Source organism: Siniperca chuatsi, linkage group LG1 (genome assembly GCF_020085105.1).
Source record: "Siniperca chuatsi isolate FFG_IHB_CAS linkage group LG1, ASM2008510v1, whole genome shotgun sequence".
NCBI classification, from domain to species: domain Eukaryota; kingdom Metazoa; phylum Chordata; class Actinopteri; order Centrarchiformes; family Sinipercidae; genus Siniperca; species Siniperca chuatsi.
Genome location: NC_058042.1, coordinates 14,112,079 through 14,137,960, shown reverse-complemented (window position 1 = coordinate 14,137,960; position 25,882 = coordinate 14,112,079). Strand labels below are relative to the sequence as shown.

The 25,882-nt window shown below is 39.8% G+C and overlaps 1 protein-coding gene across 6 annotated transcripts in view; it reads right to left on the bottom strand.

The window, feature by feature from the left end:
• ankrd11 (ankyrin repeat domain 11) overlaps positions 1–25,882 on the bottom strand; it is a 102,134-nt gene that overhangs the window by 21,293 nt on the left and 54,959 nt on the right. For 5 of the 6 annotated variants that reach the window (XM_044206149.1, XM_044206177.1, XM_044206152.1 and 2 more), the window contains exons 3-4: positions 3,913–4,058; positions 710–842 (exon numbers count right to left, since the gene is read on the bottom strand). In XM_044206149.1, the coding sequence (XP_044062084.1) occupies positions 710–842; positions 3,913–3,999 (220 nt within the window). In that variant the 5' untranslated portion in view covers positions 4,000–4,058. Of the gene's footprint in view, positions 1–379; positions 528–709; positions 843–3,912; positions 4,059–25,882 lie in introns of those variants that run through there. The other variant, XM_044206183.1, reaches the window with a different exon arrangement.

The window sequence follows — 25,882 nt, the reverse complement described above, 5'->3', positions numbered from 1 at the left end:
GTAATGAGGAAACAAGTTAGAGCTTCTCAATCAAACATTCCACTTATTCATAATTACCTTGAGCTACAAAGTAATTACACACACCTCCATGTGTCTACAAAATACATGTCCAATCTTAGTAAATTTGAACCCAAACCACAATAGTCATCTGTTGCCACATGCACACTTTTAGCTTTCCCATCCTTATTCAAGTGTAATCTCAAAACACAAACCAATGCAGTGACTCAGCCAGCACTTGTGATGAAGACTGTTACCAAAGCCTCTGAGCTGGACCATCAACAACAAACTAAATCCTGAACCCTTAAAGCCCAAAGTCAAACAAGCATGAGCAGTAGTCCTTCTCTCCCTAATTAAAGAAAACACAAAGCCAGAGCCTTACCAAAGCCAGACCTGGTCAGGCCTGTATGTTATACAAATTCCCACTTAATTGGATCATGATTTTGTATGGTCTTCCTCTCCTTTCAGACTGCGATTGTAGGACCAAATTCCTCAGTTCTGCCACAGACACACAGCTAAGTTGAAGCTAGAGCTGGGAGCCCATTCACTTCACAAAGACCAGCCCCCTTTTACAGAGCATGCCTAACTACTTCCTGCAAGCTTGAGAAGATGTGATGTAACACCTCCCATTCCCCTTTGATTCCCACTTTAAAGTCACATGGAGGTGGAGATGTCGAAACATATGAGTAAATGCATTCCATTATTCTCTTACCCGAGTCAGAATCTTTCTGGTCTCCATTAGCTCCAGCAGTGAAAGGTAGCTTCCTTTTAGGGGCCTTTTCTTTCATCTCTTTGACCCCATCACTGCGATCCAATTTGGGAGTCTTGTTTGACAACACTTTATCCTGAGAAAGAGACAAATCAGAACATGAAGAACAAGTGACATGGTTTAGAGGTAACACAGCTTTAAGCAGAATAAAGAATCAGCACTGTAATTTAAACTTCTCCTTTTTTATGAACAGAAAGTGTGAGAAGTTCAAAAGATACATAAGCCAATACAGACAGACAAGTATGTGCTAGCTGTGGATCCTCCTGCTGCAGTTGGTGCCATTCTCTGCCCTGACTCTTTTAGCTATTATGGGCTTTGCAGAGCAAAACTTTCCCATGGAGTTTCCTCCTAGATTCCTGGCTCCCCAGCCACAGCACAAAGAGCCAGGCGCAGGGAGAGGAGGCTAAGCTGAAGCTGACGCCAGCTTGGCTCTGTGGTCTACAGCTGCTGGAAACAATCACAAGCTCAAGTGTATCTGCTATCAACAGATGTAAATACTTAGTTTGTTAAACTTGTTTCTTTGTTGTGTTGGGATCTGATAGTAAAAGTGACTTGCTTATCCTGACCAGCAGCTTTACAACAGTTAGAGCTGAAAAGATGTGGCAAAAACAAATTTGTCTGGAGTTGCTTAAAATGATTTTTAAGAAATTCTTGTAGGGTTACAATTAAATATTTTATTGTAAATGTTCTTATATTAATCAATGTTTTTATTAACTGATCAATTGATTGATCATAAATTACTAAAGAGAGAAAGTGACTTCTTCAAATAGCTTATTTTACCATCCAAAAATACAAAGCATTCAATTTACAATGTATTGAAAAGAGAAAAGCTTTCATTAGCAACTGTTCATTATTTTTACAAAATACATTTATGGTCGCGAAAGGAGAAGTGAGTGGGGAAAAAAAGCACCCAGAAGTTTCAATGAATGACAGAACAAAGCATCACTGAACAAAGCAAGGAGAGCCACAAAGTAAAAAATAAATAAACACATATACAGACATACAAAACACTGTAGGATACAACATTAAAGGAAATGGTCAAAGCAAAGCTGCAATGCAGGCCATATTTCTTAAATTCAAAGCTCTTCACATCAAACATACTTAAAATGCTTTGCAAATTAAAATGTAAACCTTTATCCTAATTGTGCAGTGTACAGCTTTATTATTATTATTATTATTATTATTATTACAAACAAGATTTTTTTTAAATCTATTACGATTAGAAAGTTATTGTTATGTAAAAATAGTGTTCTGCCCTTCATCAATTTGTCAGGTGCGGTTCTGGCCCACATTATGCACACTAAATGCATTCCCCTTATACTCAGTAGTCGATACTGGAATATTTCAGTTAACGACTGTGCTTGCAGAATACAACGTGTGTATTTGGGTGTAAAGTCAAGACGTTTCTAATCAGTATGCTTCATGTACAGAAGGTTTAAGGTCTTATAAGGGAGATGCAGGAGCAGGTCAGATGTAATGTACACACGCTCACTTTATTTCACTGAATTTCTCTGTCCTACCTTCTGTCCCCTACTCATCTCTCTCTATCCTCAGGGCAGGTTTTCCATTATGTGTCGACTCTTTGAACTCCTCCCCCTGCCCTGCCCCAGTCATAAGACTATGATGTCATGGTACAGTAGAGACAAGCACTGTCAGCTACAGTTAGCTGATCTCTTTCCCTCTCCCTTCCTCTCTCTGTCTGTGTCTCCGCTCAGCTACACAAAGGTTTTTCCAAGAAAACACACAATTTATGCAAAAGCATGATATGCACACATCTGGGCATGTGCAAAAGCCAGTGGGGAAACCAAGATGCAAGGGAGTGATTTCTTTAAGCGAAAAAAATAAAAAATAAATAAATAAAAACACACATAAGAGTGAAATGCAGAGCTAAATTGCATTGGTAGAAAATGGTTAGTTAGATTGGGTTGTTAGTGCTGAATAAAAATGAATTAAATATAAAGAAATCTTTGACAACTAGATACTTTTCCCTCAGATCTGCCTTCATAAGACACCATGTTTGATGGTTTCCTAGCAATGCCTGCTCTTTTTGTCTCACTCCGTTTTCCACCCACCCTTGTGCGCTTCATTCCCTCCCTCCCTTCCTCCATGCCAGAGTCTGATGCAATCCTTTGCAGAGGGCTGTAAATCCATGCCTGCATAAGCTGTACCTCTCCTGTCTTTGCCTCTTGGTGCTGCTGCTGGTAGCTTAACAGTTGGCACACACCATGACATCATCAAGCTGCGCCCAACACTTTGTTCCACTGCAACAGCATGACTGTACCTGTGTCAAATTAAGGGGACGCTACCTTTAAAGCCTGCATTTCAAGACCAAATATGACATAACAGGCCAACAAGGCTGTCCCATTCCAAAGGCGCCTCTGAATGTGGCTAAGAAATTCAACCTTCTGAATTTCAAGGACACAAACACTGCATTCTTTGCGGCCATCAGTGTCCAACAATATATTATGCAATAGTCAATTGTGTAATTGTGCATTAAGGTGGTCCTGGTAAAGTTGGGAAATAGTAACGGCAGCAACCACACTTAATTTACTAGGAATTTGCATTCAGGTGATCATGTGTAATGAAATAACCCCTGCAAAGTGTAAATAAGAGAACGTTCTTGTTCTTGGTACCCAGGTATGTTGTTAATCGCTATTAAATTAATTACACTGATGATGTTCGATGCCTCCTTATCTCTATCTTCGAGTATATTACAGGGGCCGCAAGTCTAAGCTGGGCTACTGCACAGGCCAGGCCAGCTAGAGAAGAGTTCAGACTATCAACTAAAATAGTTTTACAACTCTAGCCATTTTATTCCCAAGCAAATCAAAAAATATTAAATCCAAATTAATGATTCATTTTGTATTTTTAATATACTGCCGATACTTTCTGTTGTGGGGAACATTCCCAGGCCTTCTGGTTGAAGGATAGTCTGCCCCCCTTCCTAAACCAATTTTCTTATTAATTTCAGCTAACATTCTCTTACTACCTGTACGGCCTTCCAGGGTTTTATAATTGTTGATCAGATGTAATAGTTTAGAGTCAGGTTTCAAAGGACAAACAGCAATTGAAACTGGGTTTATATGCTGTATACAAACATTTGGTTATTGGGCACAGTGGGTGTTTGTAGGTTTTTCCAGTCTTACCTTCTTCCCACCCTGCTTTTCCACCATGTCGGTGTTGAGTGGGAAGTGGTCCAGCTGGGGGGTTTTAGAACCCCCACCTTTGGGCATCGTTCAGCTCTCCCCACGCCAAGCTTCATTCACGCTGCCATTGCATCGTCATCAACCGTCTGGAACAAAGAGAAAGAAAAAAAAAAGAGATGGTGGGGGAGGTTAGCAACTGGCCACTATGCTTCGTTGAAAACACATTTGCACACTGCCAGACAATACAGCCATTAGCGGTACATCAAGCACTCTATTTTCAACCATTAGACCCCTGCTCTGAAGGAAGAGCTGTTGAGAGGGAGGACATCAGGCTAGGCTGCAGCTGTGGCAGTCAAAAAGCTTATCTGTTATCCAGGCTGAACCCAAAGAGCAAGCAAGGTCTGCCCAAATACCTTAAATCATGCTTGTTAATCTCTGCTAATTTTAAAAACATAAGAAACTACAATCCCCCAAATTAACAGAGGCAGACTATTCAGATCAGAATCAGAAATACTTTATTGATCCCCAAGGGGAAACTCTTTCGTTATAGCTGCTCACTATCACGTCAATGCACACTTGAGAATAGAAGGAAGAGAAGTACTAAGCAAATCAAAATATAATACGCTATAATACAGGTAAGATAAATTAAGTACAAAGTGGATATAAGAATAAAAGCTAAAATAAGTGTAAGTACCAAAGTGGATTTAGAGGTTAATAAGTATGTTGTATAATACAATGTAATAATATAAGTAATAAGTAATAGTGCAATAATGAGTACTGTCAAGTTTAGGGGAGGTTGGAGCGAGTGCCTAGCAGTATCAACCATACTACAACGAAACCAGTCATATACTGAAATTTAGGAATGACAACAGGCCAGATCATGTGAGATATTGCATAATCCTAATGTTGTGGGATACTGAGAAAGCTGAGGAATGTCTTCAGGAACGTGACTGGCACGTCCCAACAAAAACCCAAACAGCTACTTACCACCATAGCTAACCACCCCTTGTAATTGTTGGCTTTACCTGGTCCTAATTCATAGCATTCCTACCCCAGTCAGTTAAGAAGATGGACCATAGTTTATAACAACAACTAGAAATCTAACTGGTATGAGTGATTGGTTTTATCATGAACTTTTAGAACAGCACAGTTTAATTTGCTCTGTGTTCTCATTGTGTACTTTGTCCTTTATGTAAGTACACAACAACAATATGTGCATTACTATCTACTGCCTTCCTTGATGAAGAGAGGCCTTCTGCTTCACAGGGACATGAATTAATCATATATTCCATCCCTCTATTCTCTCCTCCATAATTCACTTTTTCTTCTGAGAGCGTCCAAGTATGACCATCCTTGTGACTGACCGAGTGACTGAACAGATGAGGCCATGGCTGCATCATTTGTTTCTCTACTCCGAGACACTAGCACTCCTATCTTCCCTGGCGCCACTTCTAGCTCCCCTACCCTCCCCCCACCCTCTTTCCCTTACCTCTGCAGTTATCCTATTCACAGACTTCTATTTATATCCCTCCAGTCAAGTCACTCAAGTCAAGTCAGCCAACCAGCCAACCAGAGAGGCACAGGGCTACAGAGGATGTACTGCTCCCCTTTTTACTGGTGTATGGAAAGAGAGACATGAGAGACACAGCAAACCACAGCCCCTTTCCTCTCCCCTCTGGCTCATTGTTACTCCCTCTTTGCTACTGCTAGGCACTCGCTCCAACCTCCCCTAAACTCCCACCTCTCACCCCACCAAACAAAGTGGCAGGAAGGTCGACTACTCTCAGAAATAAACAAACCTTGCAGCAACACACACACACACACACACACACACACACACACACACCTAAAACTGGGTCAGCTGGACTTCTAGAACAATAATCTCTGCACTATTTTGGGACTACTATGATGGGCGGTTATAGCAACAGAGCATTTCGCTGACGTGAAATACAGGAAAATGATGTTTGCAAGCTAGCAGTCACACAAAGGCACAAACAGGGAGAGGAAACCCTGTTCAAAACCACAGGCCTCATTTCCTTTGTAATTCCATCCCGATCAGAAGATACATAGCATCTGCTAACAGTGTGAGACCGTGTGAATGTGTTTCACTAAGTGTTGTTGCCACTAAGCAGTTGATTAATTTCTTATGTGTATTTGTGTGTACATGCGGGTGTGTGTTTTAACCAATTTTTTACAAAAATAACACCCAGTATAAGAAAACTAAGTTTCTCTACAATACAAAAGAATATCATGTTTTGTGATGAAGTCAAGCAGCACTGCATCTGATCAAAGTAACCACTGTAACCAGAGTAGGACACCATGCTTTGGATTATGAATGTAGTAAATCAGGCTGGAAAAACATCTCACATGTTAATGGTTTGGAGTGATGGTGGTGCTTTTGAGCATCATTTTTTAACCCATTAAGGAAAAATGTAAAGATTGTTCATAATCTTTTACATTTTACAAATTCCATTTTTGGTTGTCATGCAGGTACACACTTTTACATAACCTTTTTTCACCAAGCTGCACTAATAACACATATATTGTTTGAATAAGGTTTTATTTTTGCCTTTACAAGCTAATGCATAATAGAAACCTAACATAGCTAGCTTGGCAACCACTGCAAAAGCTATTGCCAATTATGTGCTTGCAAGGTTGGGTTAATATTTACATATTCAGCAAAATAAGTGATAGATCATGAGGTTACACATAGCGGTGGTGAGTAGAAGTGGTGGTGAACGTTCTAGGCCAGCATCCTGTTTCTTAACAGCCACCACCAGAACTCGTAGACTGTATTTAAGGTTAAGTTTTAGTGCTATAAAGGAACTTTATGCACTTACGGGGAGATTGTCAATTAATTACAGATTAATATTAACTACAAGATGTTTTGTAGATATAAAATATCAATAAAAATGATAATTTCAGAGAGATTTCGTTAAACATAGTAACAGGGTAGTCAGGTTTAAGATATGAGCAACCTATTAACTATTGTCTGCTGACAGTTGCATCTCCTAATAATACTCATGCCCTGACACCAGAAAAAAGACAGGGGCAGCACTGTTAGGTTTCAATGTTTTATAAATGACGTCAGACTTAGCCATGGAGATGATGACTGCAGAAACAAGTGGTGAGAGGTGAGCCAGAGAAGCAATCTCTCCCAAATAAAAGACAGGACCTGCCAGTCCTACTATCCATCCCATCTCTCTCCCTTGCATAAAACACACACACCTTTCTTTCCATGTGCCCCATTCCTTTCTCTCCTCATACTCTAGCACCCTCTCTATCCTCTGAGCCACTCCCTCTGCGGTCAGATAGAGGCCAACACTTCAGCATATTGCAGCATACTGTGTGCACACTCACAGATGCACTGACACACAGCACAAGCACACTTACATTGGGGTGTTATAGTACCAGCTAGCTTGATTTGGGAAAAATAACATTAAGGCTGATTTCAAGACTGACAATGTGTAGTGATTTGAAAACCTACAGGATAAAATCTATATCATGTTTTGTCTGTGTCTAACAATTCCACATCTGGTGAAACTGGCATGCAAAATGAGCACTGGCCATTCGATTAACAACAAATATTCCAGTTAAGACAATTTCTGCACAATATGTCATGTGTCCAGCCTACTCTGCCGCAAGTGGCTAAGCTAACCAGCATTGGTCTTCAGAGCGATTCAATGATACGATCTCAGTCCTTGTAAAACTCTACGAAGAGGTGCAAATGCAGTCATACTTCAAAAATAATGTTATGTTATGTTAAGTGTAAAATTCTGGGATGCATACATACATGCTACATTTATTAAGGTGTGACGGTCCACCATATAAGGACTAGTGTGTCTTCATGAAAGTGCAAAGCATTAACACTAGGTTTTAAGAATAAAAATGCAAATTTAGTTCCAGACTTGTATTGCACTAAAAATGTATGAAACTATGACCTCAAACCTGGAAGGCTTATGGAACAATTTCTACCATGCCAATTTTTAGCATTGCAAGCCATTCTGCTACAACATACACTCTGGATTACATACAGGGAAACAGAACACAGCAATGGTAAAGATGTAAACACACACACACACACACACACAGCTGAGAGGAAATGATGGTGCAGGTGCAGAGAGGAAATGATGGTGCAGGTGCAGAGATGAAAAGTAGTTGTTTTCTCCTACCCCATGCCACTCCTAACTCATGACGCTCATTGTACACACAGAAACACACCTCAAATGTTCCACACTGACAGCTGAACAACACAGCAGCTGCACACAGGGATGGGCACGTTGCTCTCTCTCTGTGCTCATGTGTGTTGTGATGTGTGCACAAACCCTAATGCTTATTGCTCAATCAGATACAAATCAGCAGCACACTCCCTGGCAGTCAGTCAATTGATATGTCGGTGTTGGTTAACAGATATGCTACGGCTTACACACAGTAACATAAATGGTGAAGCAAATGTTATGTTTAAACTAAACTAATTCATTACCATTAAAATCACACTAGTGCTGAAACAATTAGTCGATTAATATGCCTACCTGGCCTTAGAGCCAAGAAATCTATGTAATCTAAGAAACAACAGTTTGACTAAATAGTAACTGCAATTGATGTTCAGGGCTTGCCATTAAGCTTTATCTGGTAAGGACTAGAGTAAGGTTGCTCCTATCGGAACAACTGTGTTAGCAAACTGATGTTAGCTAACACATTAACCCAGCCAAAGTTAGCATGTAAGCCAGGTTCATTCATTCATTCATGTATTACTGCAAACTTTTTTTGTGAGAAAAACTGGTTTCCAGCCTGGCTAAGCCAATGTGGCTTGCTAGCAAATTTGCCACAAGTTGACATAGCCGATTGCCCAATAACATTAACTTAACAATAGCAAATGTATATGCTTAGTAAACATTAGGACTTACAGTAAGCGACTTCAAGTGTCTCATCAGGTTGGTTGTATTCTTCCTACCTAATTTGTAGCCACAGGGGGTCTCTCCGTCTCCCGTTACTACAGTGCTTTGTGTTTTCCTTTCTGTATTAAGAAAGTGTGTCCATAGATCTATTCTTTTATTACGATCTTGTTGTCATTAACTCGCTGTTGGTTTGGGACAGCATCTGCACACTTCACATAAATCTGCACCACACACCAATCAATGACAGGAATGCATTGTTTATATTTTCACAGACAGACAAGATGCACAATTGAGGGAAAATATCATGCATTTTGTGAATGTCCGATAGCTCACCACTAACATTTTAGTCCTGTCTCGTCAACGAAAACAAAACATACATTTCGTCATAGTTTTTATTGTCAAAGATCTATTTTTAGCTCAACTTCTCGTCTTCATCATGGAAAAAAGTAATTGACAAACATTTTTTGTCATAGTTTTTAGGAATTAACACTGCTTTGAAAGTGACCACCCCTGTTATAGCAACAGTCAAAATTGTGAAGTGCAAAATGAAGTGCACCTGTCTCTTAACTAAACAAATATGTACCTGTCAGAGGAAAAAAAATTAACAATAATCTGCGTTGCCATAAAGATACTTGGAATGGAAAAATCAAAACTTGCTTCAAATGATTTAAAGAGCATCCAACACATCTGACATGGCAGCCAAATTTTCCGTGGCATTTTGGCTTTTTGGCTAATGCTAACAGCTAAAAACACAGAGTTTTCTAAATTAGGACTGGGACGATTCATCAATGTCATCGATTATGGAAATATGTCGATTTGCATATCATGCGTCAACGCGTTGCAATGAAGTATGGCGGCACCGGGTAAAAGCATGGATTCCCCCAGAGGACAAGCTGCAGCATTAAAACCTTGCCCACAATCTCCCCTCGCTCTAGCCCTCCCGTGCGGTGTACTGACAGTCGCACGTGCTGAAACACTTAAAGGAAAAGCAAGGTCAGCAGATTAAAGTAGTTTGTGAGTAAACACGAATATAAAAGAAGTGAACTAAGTAGAATTAAAATGGTATATGGTACATAATAACCTACTAGAAATAGGGTAATATAATCAATTATTCTTCCAAATATTAGAATATTTTCAATAGACAAATATTTATTTTTTAATTTGATTTTAAGAGAAAATGATTGAATAAAATATTGAAATATTAATGAGACGCGTTTTTGATATTTATTTTGGGGTAAATTGATTGTTATATTAATCAAGTAATAAAAAAAATAATCTTTAGAATGATCAATAAATTAGTCTAGATTAATCGACTCAGGGGCATTCAAAGGCAAATGTTGGGAGTAATGCTTTAACATTCTGCACACAACAGTGTTGTGACTGTTTAGACCAAGGTCTTAAAGTCCCTTAAACCAAAGGCTACAAGCATATAGTACCAATCCTGTGGAAGCCACAGATACTGACACAGCTTGTTGTGTGTTTTGATTCAGCATCACCCACCATTGCACACTATTATAGGTTTTAGGGAAGGTGGTAAAAATCAAAGCTTTGCTTCGGCAGAGATGTCACATTGCCTTACCACTCTTTGCCTCAAACCTCCCACTAAGTTGACTGGACCATGCGTTCAATGGTCAAGTGTCATCCGTTGCTGTGTCCCATTTTTCCTACTCAGTTATCCTCATTCTATGTACACATCAAATGTAGGGGTGTAAAATGACTTTTTAGCCCAAACAGATTTCTCACCATCACACAAACCACTGAGTTGTCAAAAGCCCATGTGTTTGTGATAATAAAATATGTCATTCATATAGCAGTCATCATTCAAGATCAATCCTTTAGAAATTAAATTGAAGGATATTATTTCTTATTAATAGTGACTGTAATGCAGCATATTGTTGTCGAATTTAACAACACAAAGCAATAAGATTTCATCTTTCACAATGATGAAATATGAGAACATGCAAGCTGAAAATGTTCGGGTTGACCTCCTATTACTATGCAGTCTGATGTAATTTAACAGCTCATTTTACATATCTAAATAACCACTACAATAAAAAAGACAGTCTTTTGGTTATTATGATAATAAAATTGTACCATATTACCTAGTTTGTGCATGTGCGTACCCTGCAGCGCCTGTGACAGTCTATTGATATGCCATGCAGGAGAATGGTCTATAGAAGGACAGCAGCAGCAGCAGCTAGCTAGCCTGTTTGGTGTACAAATAAAGCCGGCCGGGCTCGGCTGCTGTATCCTGGCAACCAAAACCCAGCTTGGCTGCTCAGTCCCTGACCTGGGCCTATTCACTTCATTATAAACCTGTGTAGAGAGACAAGAGACTGACACATGAACGCGCGCACACACACACACACACACACACACACACATAAATATGTGCTAACACATACACAAGCACTGACATGAAAGATGCATTATGCTTCAACAGAACTGTGTGCTTACAAAAGGAGCTAAGAAAGGAGCAGACCTACTGTGCGCAGATTGTTGTACTTCTTGAAGGTGGAGACCAAGCTTCTACATGAACTTTTGTTTGTTTTTGGAAAATACATATGGATTTAGTATTCTAGCCTACATACTTGAAACACTATGTTCCTAGAACTAGTTTGCATTTTCAGCATACACATTTTTGGGTTAAATAAAACGATATTAGACCTCAATCTTTCATTTCTCTTCCTGCTTAATAACAGGTCTCGTGCTTAAATGTTGATATGAGCAGCAGGTGATACACAAGGGCATCTGGAAATGACAAAATATATTTGAAATGTGAGTGAGTGGGAGTGGTCCTATTATCCATAAGGCTCTAGGAGTAGAGAGAGCCAGAGAGCAAAGAGAGGAGTGAGATGTGGGGAGGAATCCAATCACTTGGTCTGATTTTCTATTCTGAGCACGTTCACTCTCCCTTACACCTCTCTGTTCCATCCAATAACAGCTCAGTGCTTGCAGCCTGCCTGCCAGTCTGGTAAATCATGCCGTCTTTGCCAGTGACCTCGCTAAGATAGTGGCAGGCCTGTATATATATGCAGCTAGGCTGCAGCAAAGGCCAGAAACAATCTAGTGCTTTTTGGCTCTCTCCTCTCCAATCCCTCAGCTTCATCAGGGCTCTGACTCATTCTCATTTCTTCCCCCTCTCCTCTCTGAGTACTTCGCTCTCATCTGCCTTTCTCTCTATTCTCAACATCTCTCTCTCCTCTCTCACAGGCAAAACCCTGACATTGCCACAGCAACGTGTGAGCACACACACACACACACACACACACACACACACACAGAAAGCTTGTTGCCTAGCAACTCAGGGATGAGACAGATGCAGACCTATCAGAGAAGCTAGTGAAAGAGCCGTGAACGGAGAGAGGGAACCTATTGATAGAAGAGTGCCTCTGCATATCAACCTCAAGCAATGAGGATTCAATCACTTTCTGACCTTTGGATCCCTGTCTGACCAAATAGTGCTGTTTCACCCATTCACACACACTTGTATGTGCTGACAAACGTCATTTCTAACACAGCTACCACATAAGAGTGCAGCAGTTGTCTATAGTCACTTTGCAAGAATGTTTGTACACTGCAAAACAGTCAGGACAATGACACGAGACTGTGCAGTAAAGCTATTCCTGAAAACATTTAGACTGTTTGTTGTGAACACACTATCTAGATGTATAAATCAATATACTATTGCAGAACTACCACCACTATGAGAAACACAACAACAACAAAAATGGCACTTCAAACTATAGCTGAAGCCACATTATCTTCTCCAATTCTCTGGATAGCTTTGCCTTATTTTCACAAGCCCAACCCCCCTGACTGAATGGTTATGAAGCAGGACTGATGACAGTTTATGTTTGGTAGATCTTCCCATGCAGGGAATGTACTCTATATATCAATATATTCTTTAAGGGGTGATTTGAAGGGATACCTTGTTATTTTCAATTCAACATCACCATTTCTTCTTGCCTAATACTGCAAGGATTCCAAATTGTTTGGCACAAGCTAAGCCTGTTTATCTCTGTGTGTGTGGCAGCAAGTATGAACCAGCTAGATGGCTAGCCACTTCCAGCCTTACCCTTAAGCTACACCCACACAGAGTAGCTCACTTAATTTAGATCTGAAGACAGAAACATTTCTGTACAGATACAAATTTTTAAGAGTACTAAATATTTTATCATCAGGTAGACTTCTCTTATTTACAGTAATTCATGCCATGTTGTCTTTGCCTTTTAAAAATAATAACAGATGAATTTAGTTCTGTAGAGTTGGCGCTACCTCGACTAGTGTTGAATGGATCAGTGTCAAGACAGAGCAGACATCTTTCAAAATATGATTATTATTATAACAAATAATTTGAAGGAATAACATTACTGATGAATGTGACTTAATTTGACCATAAAATTATTGAAAATATTTCAAACTGAGAGGCAAGAGCCAGTTTGGATGGGAACCACAACATCCTCGCAGCCCTGTGCGCTGGTACAGTACAGTACTGTATTTGTGTACTGCCATTGCTTGCATAAAAAGCATTATATTTTGGACAATGGAGGATCAGTGTGTAAGTTTGGCTACATTTAGTCAGAATTAGTCAAACGTAACACCAGATGTAAGAAAACCTACTGCGATGAAAAAGTATCTCAAACACGACGAAACATTTTGCTTCAGCATGGCAGGAATGTAAAACAAAGCATTCAATGTGTTGCTGATGTCTAGAGGACTTAAGATACGACCAGTGGTAGTGCTTCATGTTTACTTACAACACACAGAAACAGACAACATTCAACTTTTACATTGCAGGTTAATGAAATATAATACAAAAATTCAGAGGTACCAGCAGAAGATTTGTGACAGGTCGATATTGTGGCTAGCACATTAAATAAAATAAGCTGTGTGGCATATCTGATAATACAAAAAAAAAAAAAAAGATCAAGGATGTGAATGCCTGAATAAAGAATACATCGCTGGCAAAGAGTAATAGGTCTTGACCCTTCCCACATCAAAAACTAACTGAACTAACTGGTGAATCACCTTCCAAGAAAGCTGAAAGCTACATACAAACATTGTATGCAGTATAAAACTGTTCCCAAACCAGAAACTGTAGCCGGTTTCTGGTTTGGGAAAGCGGAAGTAAACAATAGGAGGAATATACATGTAAATACCACTTAACATTTCTAATTTAATCTTGTGTAAGGAGAGCAATTCACAATTGTGACAAGGCTACAGCCTATCTATAATGAACTATCCAATGCTCCAGACTACCTTTTTTCACCACCGTACCACCAAATCTGTAAAACATCTGGGTGCTACATTCTGGCCAGAGCAGTACGTACTACTAGTATAGTAGGCGGCTTTGAACACAGCTAATGTGTAGATACAACATATGCTTTGAATAAAGATCAAACCATGCTCTTATTCCTGAACATGGAACGTCAGGTAAGGTTTCAGTTATAAACATTCCAATAAGTAAGTATTGGAAGCAAGATTCAACAAAAACTAGATCTGATAAGCAGAATTGTGTAGACAGAATTAAAACACTACGCAACTCTGCAAATAGCCGATAAGAGTCATCTGCAGATGAATGGTCAAGACAAGTCAAACTGCTGTGCAACATATTCCATAGAAATAGACACACAATGTGCTTCATGGAGCTAGAGTAACAACATTGATATACACTGAAGATAGACAACATAAGATACACAGATTCAAATGAAACAGGAAAAGATGACCATGCAACTACCAAATCATATTCATTTACACAGATTTGGATTCAGGCTCTTACACTGATCATTCTGGTGTCGTCAATTAAAGACTGTGTGTGTTTAGTGCTTACGGCTTAGGGACGCTCAGCTTTGGAACATCACCATGCTTCATGTTGGGGACACTGTTTTGTGTGACATGCAATGGTTGGCCAACCACTGAAAAGCGTCAGCTCATGGTTTCATCATGCCAATTTGGTCTTATTTAGAGTGCTTTGTCAAGATTGGTTTTCACTTTGATATTGAAAAGGTTTTTTTCTGTTAATCAGTTTAGAAAAAAGGTTAATTAATCCCTTGTGAGTCACAGTTGGTGTATTACTGAGTAACAGAGGTGAGGAAATCATACAGTTAGGACTGTAAGGAACAAACTCTCATGCTCCACATGAAGCTTTCATATAGAAAAACCAAAACATACAGGGGTCAAACATTTATCCTACCAGAATCTAGTCTTTCTTGAGACAGTGCTAGTAAATATGACAACTACCAACTACTGACTTCCAGTACCTGCACACATTCTGTGCTTTCCTTTAAAATGTGTAGTCTATAAAAAATGTCACAATAGAATAAACAGAAAAGTCTCTGCTGTTTATAATTTTTATTTTGGACCATTTAGAACAGCTGGAGAATGAGGGAGATGATCCCAGTTCAGATTTGAACCCAAGACACGATGGTTGTGTGGTATGTGCTTTAACTCAGTGAGCAATGAGGCCAGCCCATCTGCCTATTATTGTAAAGTGTGCAACGTGTTAAGATGTGTGTGTGTGTGATCTAGATCATTATGCCCCTGCAAGAGACTGACAGAGATGAAAAATGATTGAACGAGTGAGGGAGTGTGTATGTGTACAAGTTAGTGTGTATGGTAGTAGAATGTGAGGCACAGTGACTGGATCTACATTAATTAAGGATTACGTGAGGAGGTAAAAATAAATGCAGAGCAGAGGGAGAAAGCCTGGATGGATAATGAACAGAGTGAGAGAGGCAAGGGAGGAGAGGCACAGAGGGTGGATATGACCTTTCCACAGATGAGCATCATAATGTTTCACAAACACACAGATGTAAAAACTGCCATCTGAAAACCGTCTCACTTTTGAAGCAGACTGTATGCCATGATGCGATCCTGATAAAAGTTTTGGTTAAACACAGCACCAGTGTCATACAAAGGGACAGATACCTCAGACATACAACACTGTTTTTGGTAGCTATTTCATCTGTCCGTTGTAGGCTTGCACATGACTACAACAATCTCATCACACATTTGTTATCTCTTGCACCAGACATTGTTTGTTCTTGTACATTATGGTTGAAGAAGATCTGCTTGAATGATATGATGATGCTCTCTTTCAGCATTTGACTCATGCTCATTTTCTTACCAAAACTTATGGGTTAATAATCACTATATAAGCATATCTTATTACAGTACATTAATTTGGCATAAGTATTTGTCTAAACCGATTTACAACACACACATTCAACCTCCAAAGGAACAAGAACTAGAGGACAACAACAACAATGTTGTCAGCGCAATAAAAGCCATGAGGGGAGGAACCCCTTATTCTTCACATTCATCACTCTAAAAACATTGCCTCACTGGAAAAGCAAAAATGGTGGAAGCAGAAATTGTACATCAAGACATCAGGTGTCAATACTGATTGACTTATTTCAAAAGGACAAACCCTTTTGTATTGTGGATAAACCTGTTCTTCATGAACTGCATATATAGTTCTATGTGATGAGACATAAATTCTCATTTTAGTAGGCACAATCCATGATCCAAATGTAAACAAAGGCAAAGTCGCACCAACACAAGATTGGAACCTGCAGTTACTCCAAAATTCATGCCTGATGGTGATTTAAATAGAGACCTGTGTAATGGTACTGTACTTTAAATTAATAGCAACAAACATCTAAATTAAAAGCTGAATGCAACATTATTCGGACCAACGAGCTAACATGTTATCTGGTTAAAATGCACTGATCCAATGTGGCAGCTAAATTTTAAACACAGCATTGCCCCTCCCCAGTCTGTCCTCATGTGAGAACAAGACCAGCAGACATAAGCTCGTTCACACTGGTAGAGAAGGGGGAAATGACCAAGGAAAATGATGCTTCAGGATAGCTACCACCAAAAACTTAGACACATGCAACCTTACAGTATGTGTTGCACTCAAGTATTTGTACTTATTTGTCTGGAAGTTTGGGTGTATGAAAATACCAATGAGCTAGAAAATAATAATATTTATACAAAGTAAATGTCAAATGGTATTTCTTTTTGCACAATTGGATTTTTAAAAGCTAATGATTTTTTCAATTTCAGAGCATTATATGACATTTAACTCAGTTTCAAAAATGTATCCCAAAACAGTCTCTACAGTGATAATAATGAAGAAATGTAGAAAACATTTTCTAACAAATAAATAAAAAAAATAAACAAAGACACAAAGTCTTGGTTTCACGAAGACTTAAAAACAGTACATCATTTCTTGAAATGTCTATTACTTTGGATTATTGAGAAACACCAGTGCTCCGAGTGGACTAAGTTAATCTGGAGCCCTGGTGATGTGTAGTAAACCCTGTGTCTGCTTGGTTCTACTTTAGCCTGGTGACAATAGGTGTCACATATTATGATGAAACGTGGAAGTACTGGTGAAAACCCCTCGGAGATACAACTGCTAAAACATCATAACTGTTCTCTTAAACATTCTGCTGCACTGCTTTCTGTTATTACACAGGGAACAGAAGGTGGGATAGGCAGATGACTTGGCACGTATGAAGACGGAGGAAGAAGGAGAACCAACAGCAGAGACTAGCAGCAGACAGACAGCCAGACAAGCAACCTGATCCCTACAATGACAGAGGAACGTAGGCAGAGCCAAAACAGAACAAACACATACAACTACAATAGCAGCCATTCCAAATGGAGCCTCACTGGCTAGGCCTAGGAATCATTCCTCAGACACACATAACATACACACGTGGGTGCAGCGTAGCTGGGGACCAAACAGAATGTTAATGCTGTCCTGGTGCAGAGGGGTGGAGGGAGGCAGGATCCCAGATGAATTATAAATCACTGGGCAGGGCCGGATGAAGGGATAGAAGGATGGAGGGATGAAAGGCCTGCTACTGCAGAGCACAGCCAGCTGAGGGCTGGGGCGGTGCCTGCTTAAAAAAGGGGCAGGGAACTGATGCCAGTCTGAGGCTGTAGTGAGGGCATGTGCATATTTTTAATAAGAATATACACATAACCATATTCTTAATAAGAATAAGCGCAGATTTTTCAGGGTGTGTTTGTGTGTGTGTACACATTTGCATGCGAGTACAGGAACCGAGTGTGTGGAGGCCACATAAAAGTCTTGGGCAAGATTAGAAATGATTCTCCTTGAGACCACGTCTCCATCAAGCTGTGCAGGTGAATATCCTACTTGAATACAAGTTCCAGTTAAGTTTCTGATGCCAAACACAAAAACGGATAAATTAAAAGAGCTTCTGAATCTTTCTTGTACACTACAGGGTCATCATTCAGAGCTGAAGCTCACAAATCTGCCTAGACTCCGATACAATGTTTCCACTTGATTCATTCAGAGTATGATGGAATATCTGTACAGTATTGGACTATATAAAAAAATCTAAATAACTGTTAAAAGGAACATTAGTAACTAAACATGCAGTATGGTATTAATTCGCCATGATAGCATCTAATCTGCCTAATCCAAAGAAGAAGAAGAAGGAGGTACGGGGAAATAGTGGCAGAGTGAGACCTCTTACTTTCTCTGTGCTAAAGAGCAGCTAGCCGAGGTCTGACAACCACCTTTGGCTTGGGTGTAAGGTAATGTTTTTCCTCCTACGTTAGACAGCCAATCCCCAGCATTATTAGATCTTGGTACAAGCATATTGCATTCTTATTTGCTCACTGACGCTGATGACATTTACTCCTTAGGTACCGAATGACAAGGCATTTTTCGATACTCGTTAGTATTGCAGCAATTTGATGCCATAAAAGTATCAAAGTTTTGTACACAGCCCTATATAGAATCATTATTCTTATCTATCATTCTGAATCAATTCACAAATGCCAAAAGTTGATTTTTGTACGTTGTTAATAAAGTTATGTTGATGAAACAAAAAAGCGGAACTCAACAGCATGAGCAGAGTGCAGCACCTGAAGATGTACAGCGCATACACACTAGAGGTATCCTGTAGTTCATCTTCAAAAAAGGCAAGCGTTTGGGCGCATTTTGGATTTAATAAATTAAAAATTAGCATGATGAAAGTGAAGTATTTTGTGGATACTTTGTACCCCATCACGCAGAGATTAGTTTACGTTAGTGGAGCACTGAACTCCACTGACAAACGAGACCAGCAGCACTTTACAAAAGTCCTGTAGGTGTGTGCAAAACACAACCATTGCTGCTGTGTGCATGCATTCAATACATATCCAAATACACTGTTGTTGTCTTCAGTATCTGTCTTCAGTATTGTAGCTAGCCTAAGCCAAACAAACCCTAACCTTACCCTCAGTGGAGTGAATACTGACAAATAAACCCAACAGGTTGGCAGACAAACTAACAACTGACCAACTGACCATTTTTTAATGAATTTCTTTTTCCTGGTAACACACACAAAAAACATTTAACCAAAAGGGGTAAACACAAAATTAACCTTTACCATTAAATTTTAAATACTGTAGTAGTGCTGCAACTAACAATTATTTTCACGATTGATTAATCTGCCGATTATTTCTTTGGTTATTCGATTAATTGCTTGGTCTATGAAATAAAAAAAGAGAAAAAATGCTTCACAGAACCCAAAGTGATGTCTTCAAATGTCTTGTTTTGTCTGACCAAAAGTCCAAAACCTCAAGTTATTTACTATTAAATATGTCAAAGAGAACCAGCAAATCATGCCATTTCAAAAGCTGAAACCTGAGAATGTGTAGCATTTTTTCACTGTTTGCTGGAAAATCCAATTATTCAGTTATCAAAATAGTTGCCGATTTATTTTCGACTAACTGATTAATTAACTAATCGTTTCAGCCCTATACTGTACTAAGTATAACATATCAATAGAGATAATGCTTTGAAGTTAACAATACAACCAAACTGCAATCTACAACTGTAACTATGTTTTTTATTCTAAGCTAGAAAATTGCAATTCCATTGAAGCCTAAATTATGTGTTTCATAACAGAAGTTATGACACTGTTGACTTAGAGCCTCCCTGGCATCATCCCAAAATATACTCTGTCCAGTAAAAGAGCAACACAGCTTGGAGGGACGCGTGCTTGGTCGTCCAGTAAAAGAGCAGCATAGCTTGGAGGGACATGTGCATGCTGTGACCACACATCAAAGTGTCCTCCGGTCAAATAGAGATAAAGTCTCAATCCTATGATCCCCTACACACTCGCCTGTAAGTTTGGCCATATAAGGCCTGTCCCAAACAAGCTAGGGAGTAGTGAAAGTGGAGAACACACATAATATCCCTCGACATGCAGTATAAAAGGACTGGTTAGCAAATTCTTCTGACCCCATGCTTGTAACTTGATCACCAGACTATTACTAGTCAACTACGGCTCTTATCTACTCGGCAACTAGACCTCATGCTCAAGCCACGTTTGCCTGCCAGTTTGCAGGCAGTTTTGAACTAGCATCTGTTTATCTCTTAGATACACACACACACTTATACTAGGTGTGTATGTGTGTGTGTGCATAGCCAGTTCGCGCGCGCACACGCACAGGCACAGGCACACACACACACACTCCATCTTCGTCCTAAATGGAAACAGCAATAATTGAAAGAGGCACTGCCCTGAGGGAATTGTTCTTCCGGTGTTCACAAGGTATCACTTCTTAGCATCTGAGCCTGCATGCAGATGTGCACAAACACATACATACACACACACACTTCTAGACAACAGCTTTCAACATATGTGTGCAATTTAGCCAATTAAAGCTTTAACCCAGTGCCACCCTACCGCAGAGGTAACACAAACTGTGAGAGAAGAGAAGACAAGGGATAAAAAAAAGATATATTACAATAAGAAAGTAGAAAGGGGGTGAATCATATATTAATAGAAAACAGCAGTGATTTTCACTGCTTGGGCCATTTCCCTTTTCACTTCCCCCATTTCACAAGGCCATTAACCAATACAAAACTTTGATAAGAATTTAAGCACCAATGCAGTTCTTTAATGATAATGTCATACATGGTCAGCATCAACTGTTTGCTTGGTGGCAATCTCTGCTGTGTCCTTAAACAAAACATATATGATATTGTAGCTTTCAAAGCAGATGTTAGCAGATATATTAGGCAATTTCTGGAACATGCATAGATTGTAACATAGATTGTAAGGAGTGCTGAAACCATTACATTTACCAATATGGATTAGGGATGTTGATATGATTCATCAATAATCTATTATTCACATTAAAAAAACATATGACCCAACAATGTAGGAGATGAGATGTGCGGAGTAACATCATGTGGTTTTGCTGAAGTACTATGCAAAGCAAGTAGGGGATGAGATGGAGTTATAGGTGTGTATTACCTTGCTCTGTATGACATCTTTATTTTACCACTCGTGTATGAATAGATTGTGTACTGCACTTGAGGCCTGGCACTGTATGGTTGATGAGTGAGGCACAACAAAGTACTACTATGGAAATCCTAGCTGATTTGCATTCTGTCGGCTCTTCAAGTTAGCTAGCTGTCCTAAGGCTCATGCTAATGCTGTAGCTTCGATGTCTCACAGCAGCTCCCAGTGCAGCCAAGAAAGCAGCGCAACAACAGGCATCATAGCTGTACTGCTGCAGCTATGATACCAACGTTAGTCTTTGGGGACAAGCAGTGCTTTACCCAGGCTTCAAACACTGTCGAAACAGAAGTTAAAGACCTTACAGAAGTTAAGCGACATCCTATCTACTGGTGGAATGGAAATGTCATAGATTCCACTGGTTGGCAACGTTTTTGTACATACTGAGGACAAGGGTTCCTCCTGAGCAGCTGGTTTTACCAGCTGGAGTAAAATAAATCAAAAGATCAGTTTAGCCTATTTTAGGTTTACTCTAAATAAAAAAGGCACTTGCTCTGGGCTACAGCCCTTTTCACTGATACAACAAAAATATTGTTAGGCTACAAGTGCTACATCTGCCCTGCATGGTTAATCTCCTCTACATTATGTCCACCAATAAAGCCTGTAAAAACCACAGAATTATTAGCTATGCTTGTTCACTTTATAATTATGATTCAAACACCTAATTTATCTGGGTCCTCATGTAAATTTTTCAAATGCTTCATTGAGGAAAAACATGGATTTTGTATTGTATAAATTATTAACGATTAAAGATTTTTAATCATCAACATGGTCTGCTATCAATTCAGTAAACTGCTTAAAATCTGCATCCCTAATAAGGATAAAAACATTGGTTAATGAGAATGTCTGTGAACATAATATCTGGAGTTTCAAAGTATTTTGAAACCTAAGAACAGTGGTGGGTAAAACAGCTTAGTCATCTCAGCAACAACGATGAAGCTGAACAAAGAATTTGAGCACAAATAATCCAAGCATGTTCTGTGGAAAATGAAGGGAGGCAAATAAATTACGGTAAGTATGATGGAGGGGTAATTATAGCAAAAAAACAACATGCAAACCAAAGTAATAAGAGAGCTGAGGTTAAAATAGTAAAAAAAAAAAAAAAAAACAACAACATGCAAAATAAGGTTATGGAGAAGCTGATGCAAAAATAGTATTTAAGATATTGTTTTATGTTTCCCATTCAACTGTCCAGAGGGAGCTCTTATGCAGACCCAGCCAGTCACAAAACCTTTGGGTGCTCTCGAAAAACTGCCAAACAAACTCCTGATCTTCCTCACTTCTCTCTCAGCCATCCCCTACCCCCACACTCCAAGGCTGGAATTTCCTGTTGATGGCCCAATGCTAACGCCCACTCTCTTACAGAAAACTTACTTTGAAGATGAGCACGAGAAACAGAAGAAGGAGAAAACTACAGAATAGAACTCCACGTCATGATGGTGCCTTCTGGCAAAATGTGGAAAATTTACACTGCTGGCACACGTTTCTATTTACCCATGCCAGAGAGACAGACTACTACTAAAATTACACACAAACACCGGTGGAGAATATACAAATGTAACTGAAGGGAATAAAAGTTGTTGACCAGGCTATAAAAAGCGGTTGATGTTAAAGACAGAATATTGGACAGGAAGTTGGGCTGCACTTCACAACACTGGACAGGATTACACCTAACTAAACAAGAAATTGTCTCAGTCTTTGCTTGGACTGTTTCGTGAATGAGGTCTTACTAGTAGAAGAGTGACTGCAAAGGGGTCCAATGTGGTGAGGCAGTTTAAAGGACAAGGAGTGCATTGAGGCTAGGCAAAAGGGATAGATGATACAGGCGTGTGAATGTACAGCCCCAAAACCCAGCCTACTCAGGTTTCCTCCACAAAGCTTCCATTTTACCATGGCACACCCAACCCCCCTCTTCATCTTGCACACAGATGCACATCCCTCCTCAGCTTCTTGCCCTATTGTGCTTGCCTGGCAATGTAAATGTGCTCAAAGCATGTCCTTTTATGTTATGGCATAATGTTGCAAGTAACTGTTGACCACCATGAGGACTACTAGACAAACTCTTAACTGACAGCCCTTCGTGTACATGATGTAATATCGGAGGGTTTTCAGGAAGCGCTGGAGGGGGGACGGAGCGGCAGGGCATTGTATTTTTTTCCTTTACTCCTCCTTCTGTTTTTGTTCGGTTGAGTGACTAATAAAAAAATAATAAAAAAAACCCCTGTGCACTCTTTTCTCCTCATCCAAGGTCTGGCCAATATGAAAGCAGCCCTGGAGAGAGGAGGACAAAAGGACACACATGTGACATGCTAAGGCCATTTGTGATCTGGGTCAGGATATTGAGCTGGTCCTCAAAGTCTGGCATTCACTAGTAAACGCCTCTGACAGACCACAGCCCCTGGCAGTTCACCATACCCTTTAAACTCACACACACACATACCCACTCCTAAGAACATGATGTTGATACAAGCAACTTAGTTCAATTACAATTCAAATTAAAACTGCCAAAAGAAATGTTTTGAATTCACAGAAAAATTCCTCCTCTTTGACGCATGCATGCACATACATGCGCACACAGATGTCAAGAGGCCGCTGTGTTCAACAGGGTGGGGCAGGGGTCTTCAGAGTCAGAGCTGAGAAGCAGAAAGCAGCATTCATATGCAGATACTCTGCCATGTGTGGAAGAAGCACAGAAGAAAGGGCTTCCCTCAACACTAGAACATAGCTGAACAATCCCTCACAAGGATGAGACACTGATCCAACCAACCAACCAACAGGTAGCAGACTGGAAGACAAGTAAAAGCAAGCACCACCAACAGATGTGCAGTGTGCACTGACCTGGATTTGACCCTAATGGATTAACATGGTCACCCAATGGGTCTGTGCTTAAAATCAGTGAGTACACCTAGTATGCCAATAGTACGCCTTGAAGGTGTATAGATGAATAAACAATATAAATAAATTGTTTTAAAAAAGGTAAAAACCTACCTATAACAAAGCAGAAAAAGAAATTCAAGACAAGACAATGTTAAAAACTCTGATAACAAACCTAAATCTTTGCCAAAAATTTGGAAATAGGCCTAAGCATTTTATTTCTGATGCAATACTAAATCTGCTTGCTGCAGCTGATGGATTCAGCATCTAGGTCAGAGTGAATGCAGTGTACAGAGAAGAAGAGAGGCAAGCAGGACTAGTGGTTATAATACATATTTGTATAGTTTTTCCTCTAAAAAAACAATATACTGCAGTTGAAAGCTATGTCCACTACCAGAGAAACAAACAGAAGATAAGAATTAACACTCATTACATTTTGGAGTGCAAATTAAGCAGAAAACCAATTTCAAACATAAAATGGTTGACTGTAGCTCCCTTGCCTGCACACTCAAACAGTCAAACACACTTCTCTTACACAACACTGAACGTGAGAGGGCTCAAGATAGAGCAACTGAGCAGGGATCCGGCTTTTGAAGCATAAAGGAGTGAGTCATGATGACCTACATAGGCTGTGGGGAGAGAGTGAGCGAGAAAGAGAAGGCGGTGGGGGGGTGGGAGAGATTCCTTCCGCATATCAAAGTGTTTACTTGGCTCTGCATGCGCCTTCTCTCTGGGAGGGAGGGAAGGGAAAAAAGGAAAGCAAGAGGGGGTAGATAACGTTAGGATGGAAAAGAAAATGAGAAGACAGGAAAGAGGGAGTTAAATAATACAATGGCTGTCACTGTTGTTGTCTCCCTTGATCTCTGCACTTCATGACATACAGAAAGCCCAGCCAACAAATTTCCCAAAATATACCCTTAAAGCAAAATGCACAGAAACCTGGACTAGCACAGACATACAAGGCTCATGCTGGGAGAAAGGCCAACACCTCTATGGTCTAACAAGGCACACAACAAACACTAATATTCAACCAGCATGTATCTCCTGCATGCTAAGGCATTGTCTTACAAGAAACTGATAAGCACTGTGATGCACATGCATGTGGAGGCAGTATAATGTCTCCATGATATCTCAGCTAGAATTCACTCCCAATACCAAGGAGACCAGCAATATTTCAGGCTGATCAATAAGCGCTGCAGAGAGATCCAGTTCCCTTTGAAGCCGAGCTGTGGATCTGGTTTCCTAATCACCTCCACCACTGCACCCCTTTGTCCCCTCCACAAATATTTCAATACAATGGAGCAGTTTTCACACTGCATGTGGGCCTGAGCTGGGTAGGCCTGTTTGGAAGAAGGGAGGGGGGAGTAGTAGCTTCAGTGAGAGGCACTGAGGGAAAGCAAAGGAGAACAAGGAAAAGTGGTAGAGGGTAAAGCTATCATTCTGGAAATGGGACAACACAAGAGCCTAGCATTTAAATTCTATTCTGTGCTACATCATTTGCAGTTGAAATAGTTTTCAGATCAGGGTGTTTGGGGTTTTAACAGTGTTCTTTGTTGAAGCCCTTTACTTTACATTGGTTGGAATGAACCTTTGGAGACTTTACTTTGGAATTAAAGCACTGCCATATGAAGAGAAATGATCTCTTCAAAGAAATATTCACAGTTACAACCTTATAGGCCAACGCTAAACCAAGACCTGAGAACTCAGCATTTGCTGATAAAAAAATAGAATAATTTTTCCTAAAAAGTATCACACTATGTCTGACTATTCAATTCCCAAATTGAGAAAATATAGTACTCTAAATGAGTGAGTAATAAGTGAATGTATATTGCAAAATATTTTATAATATGTTTG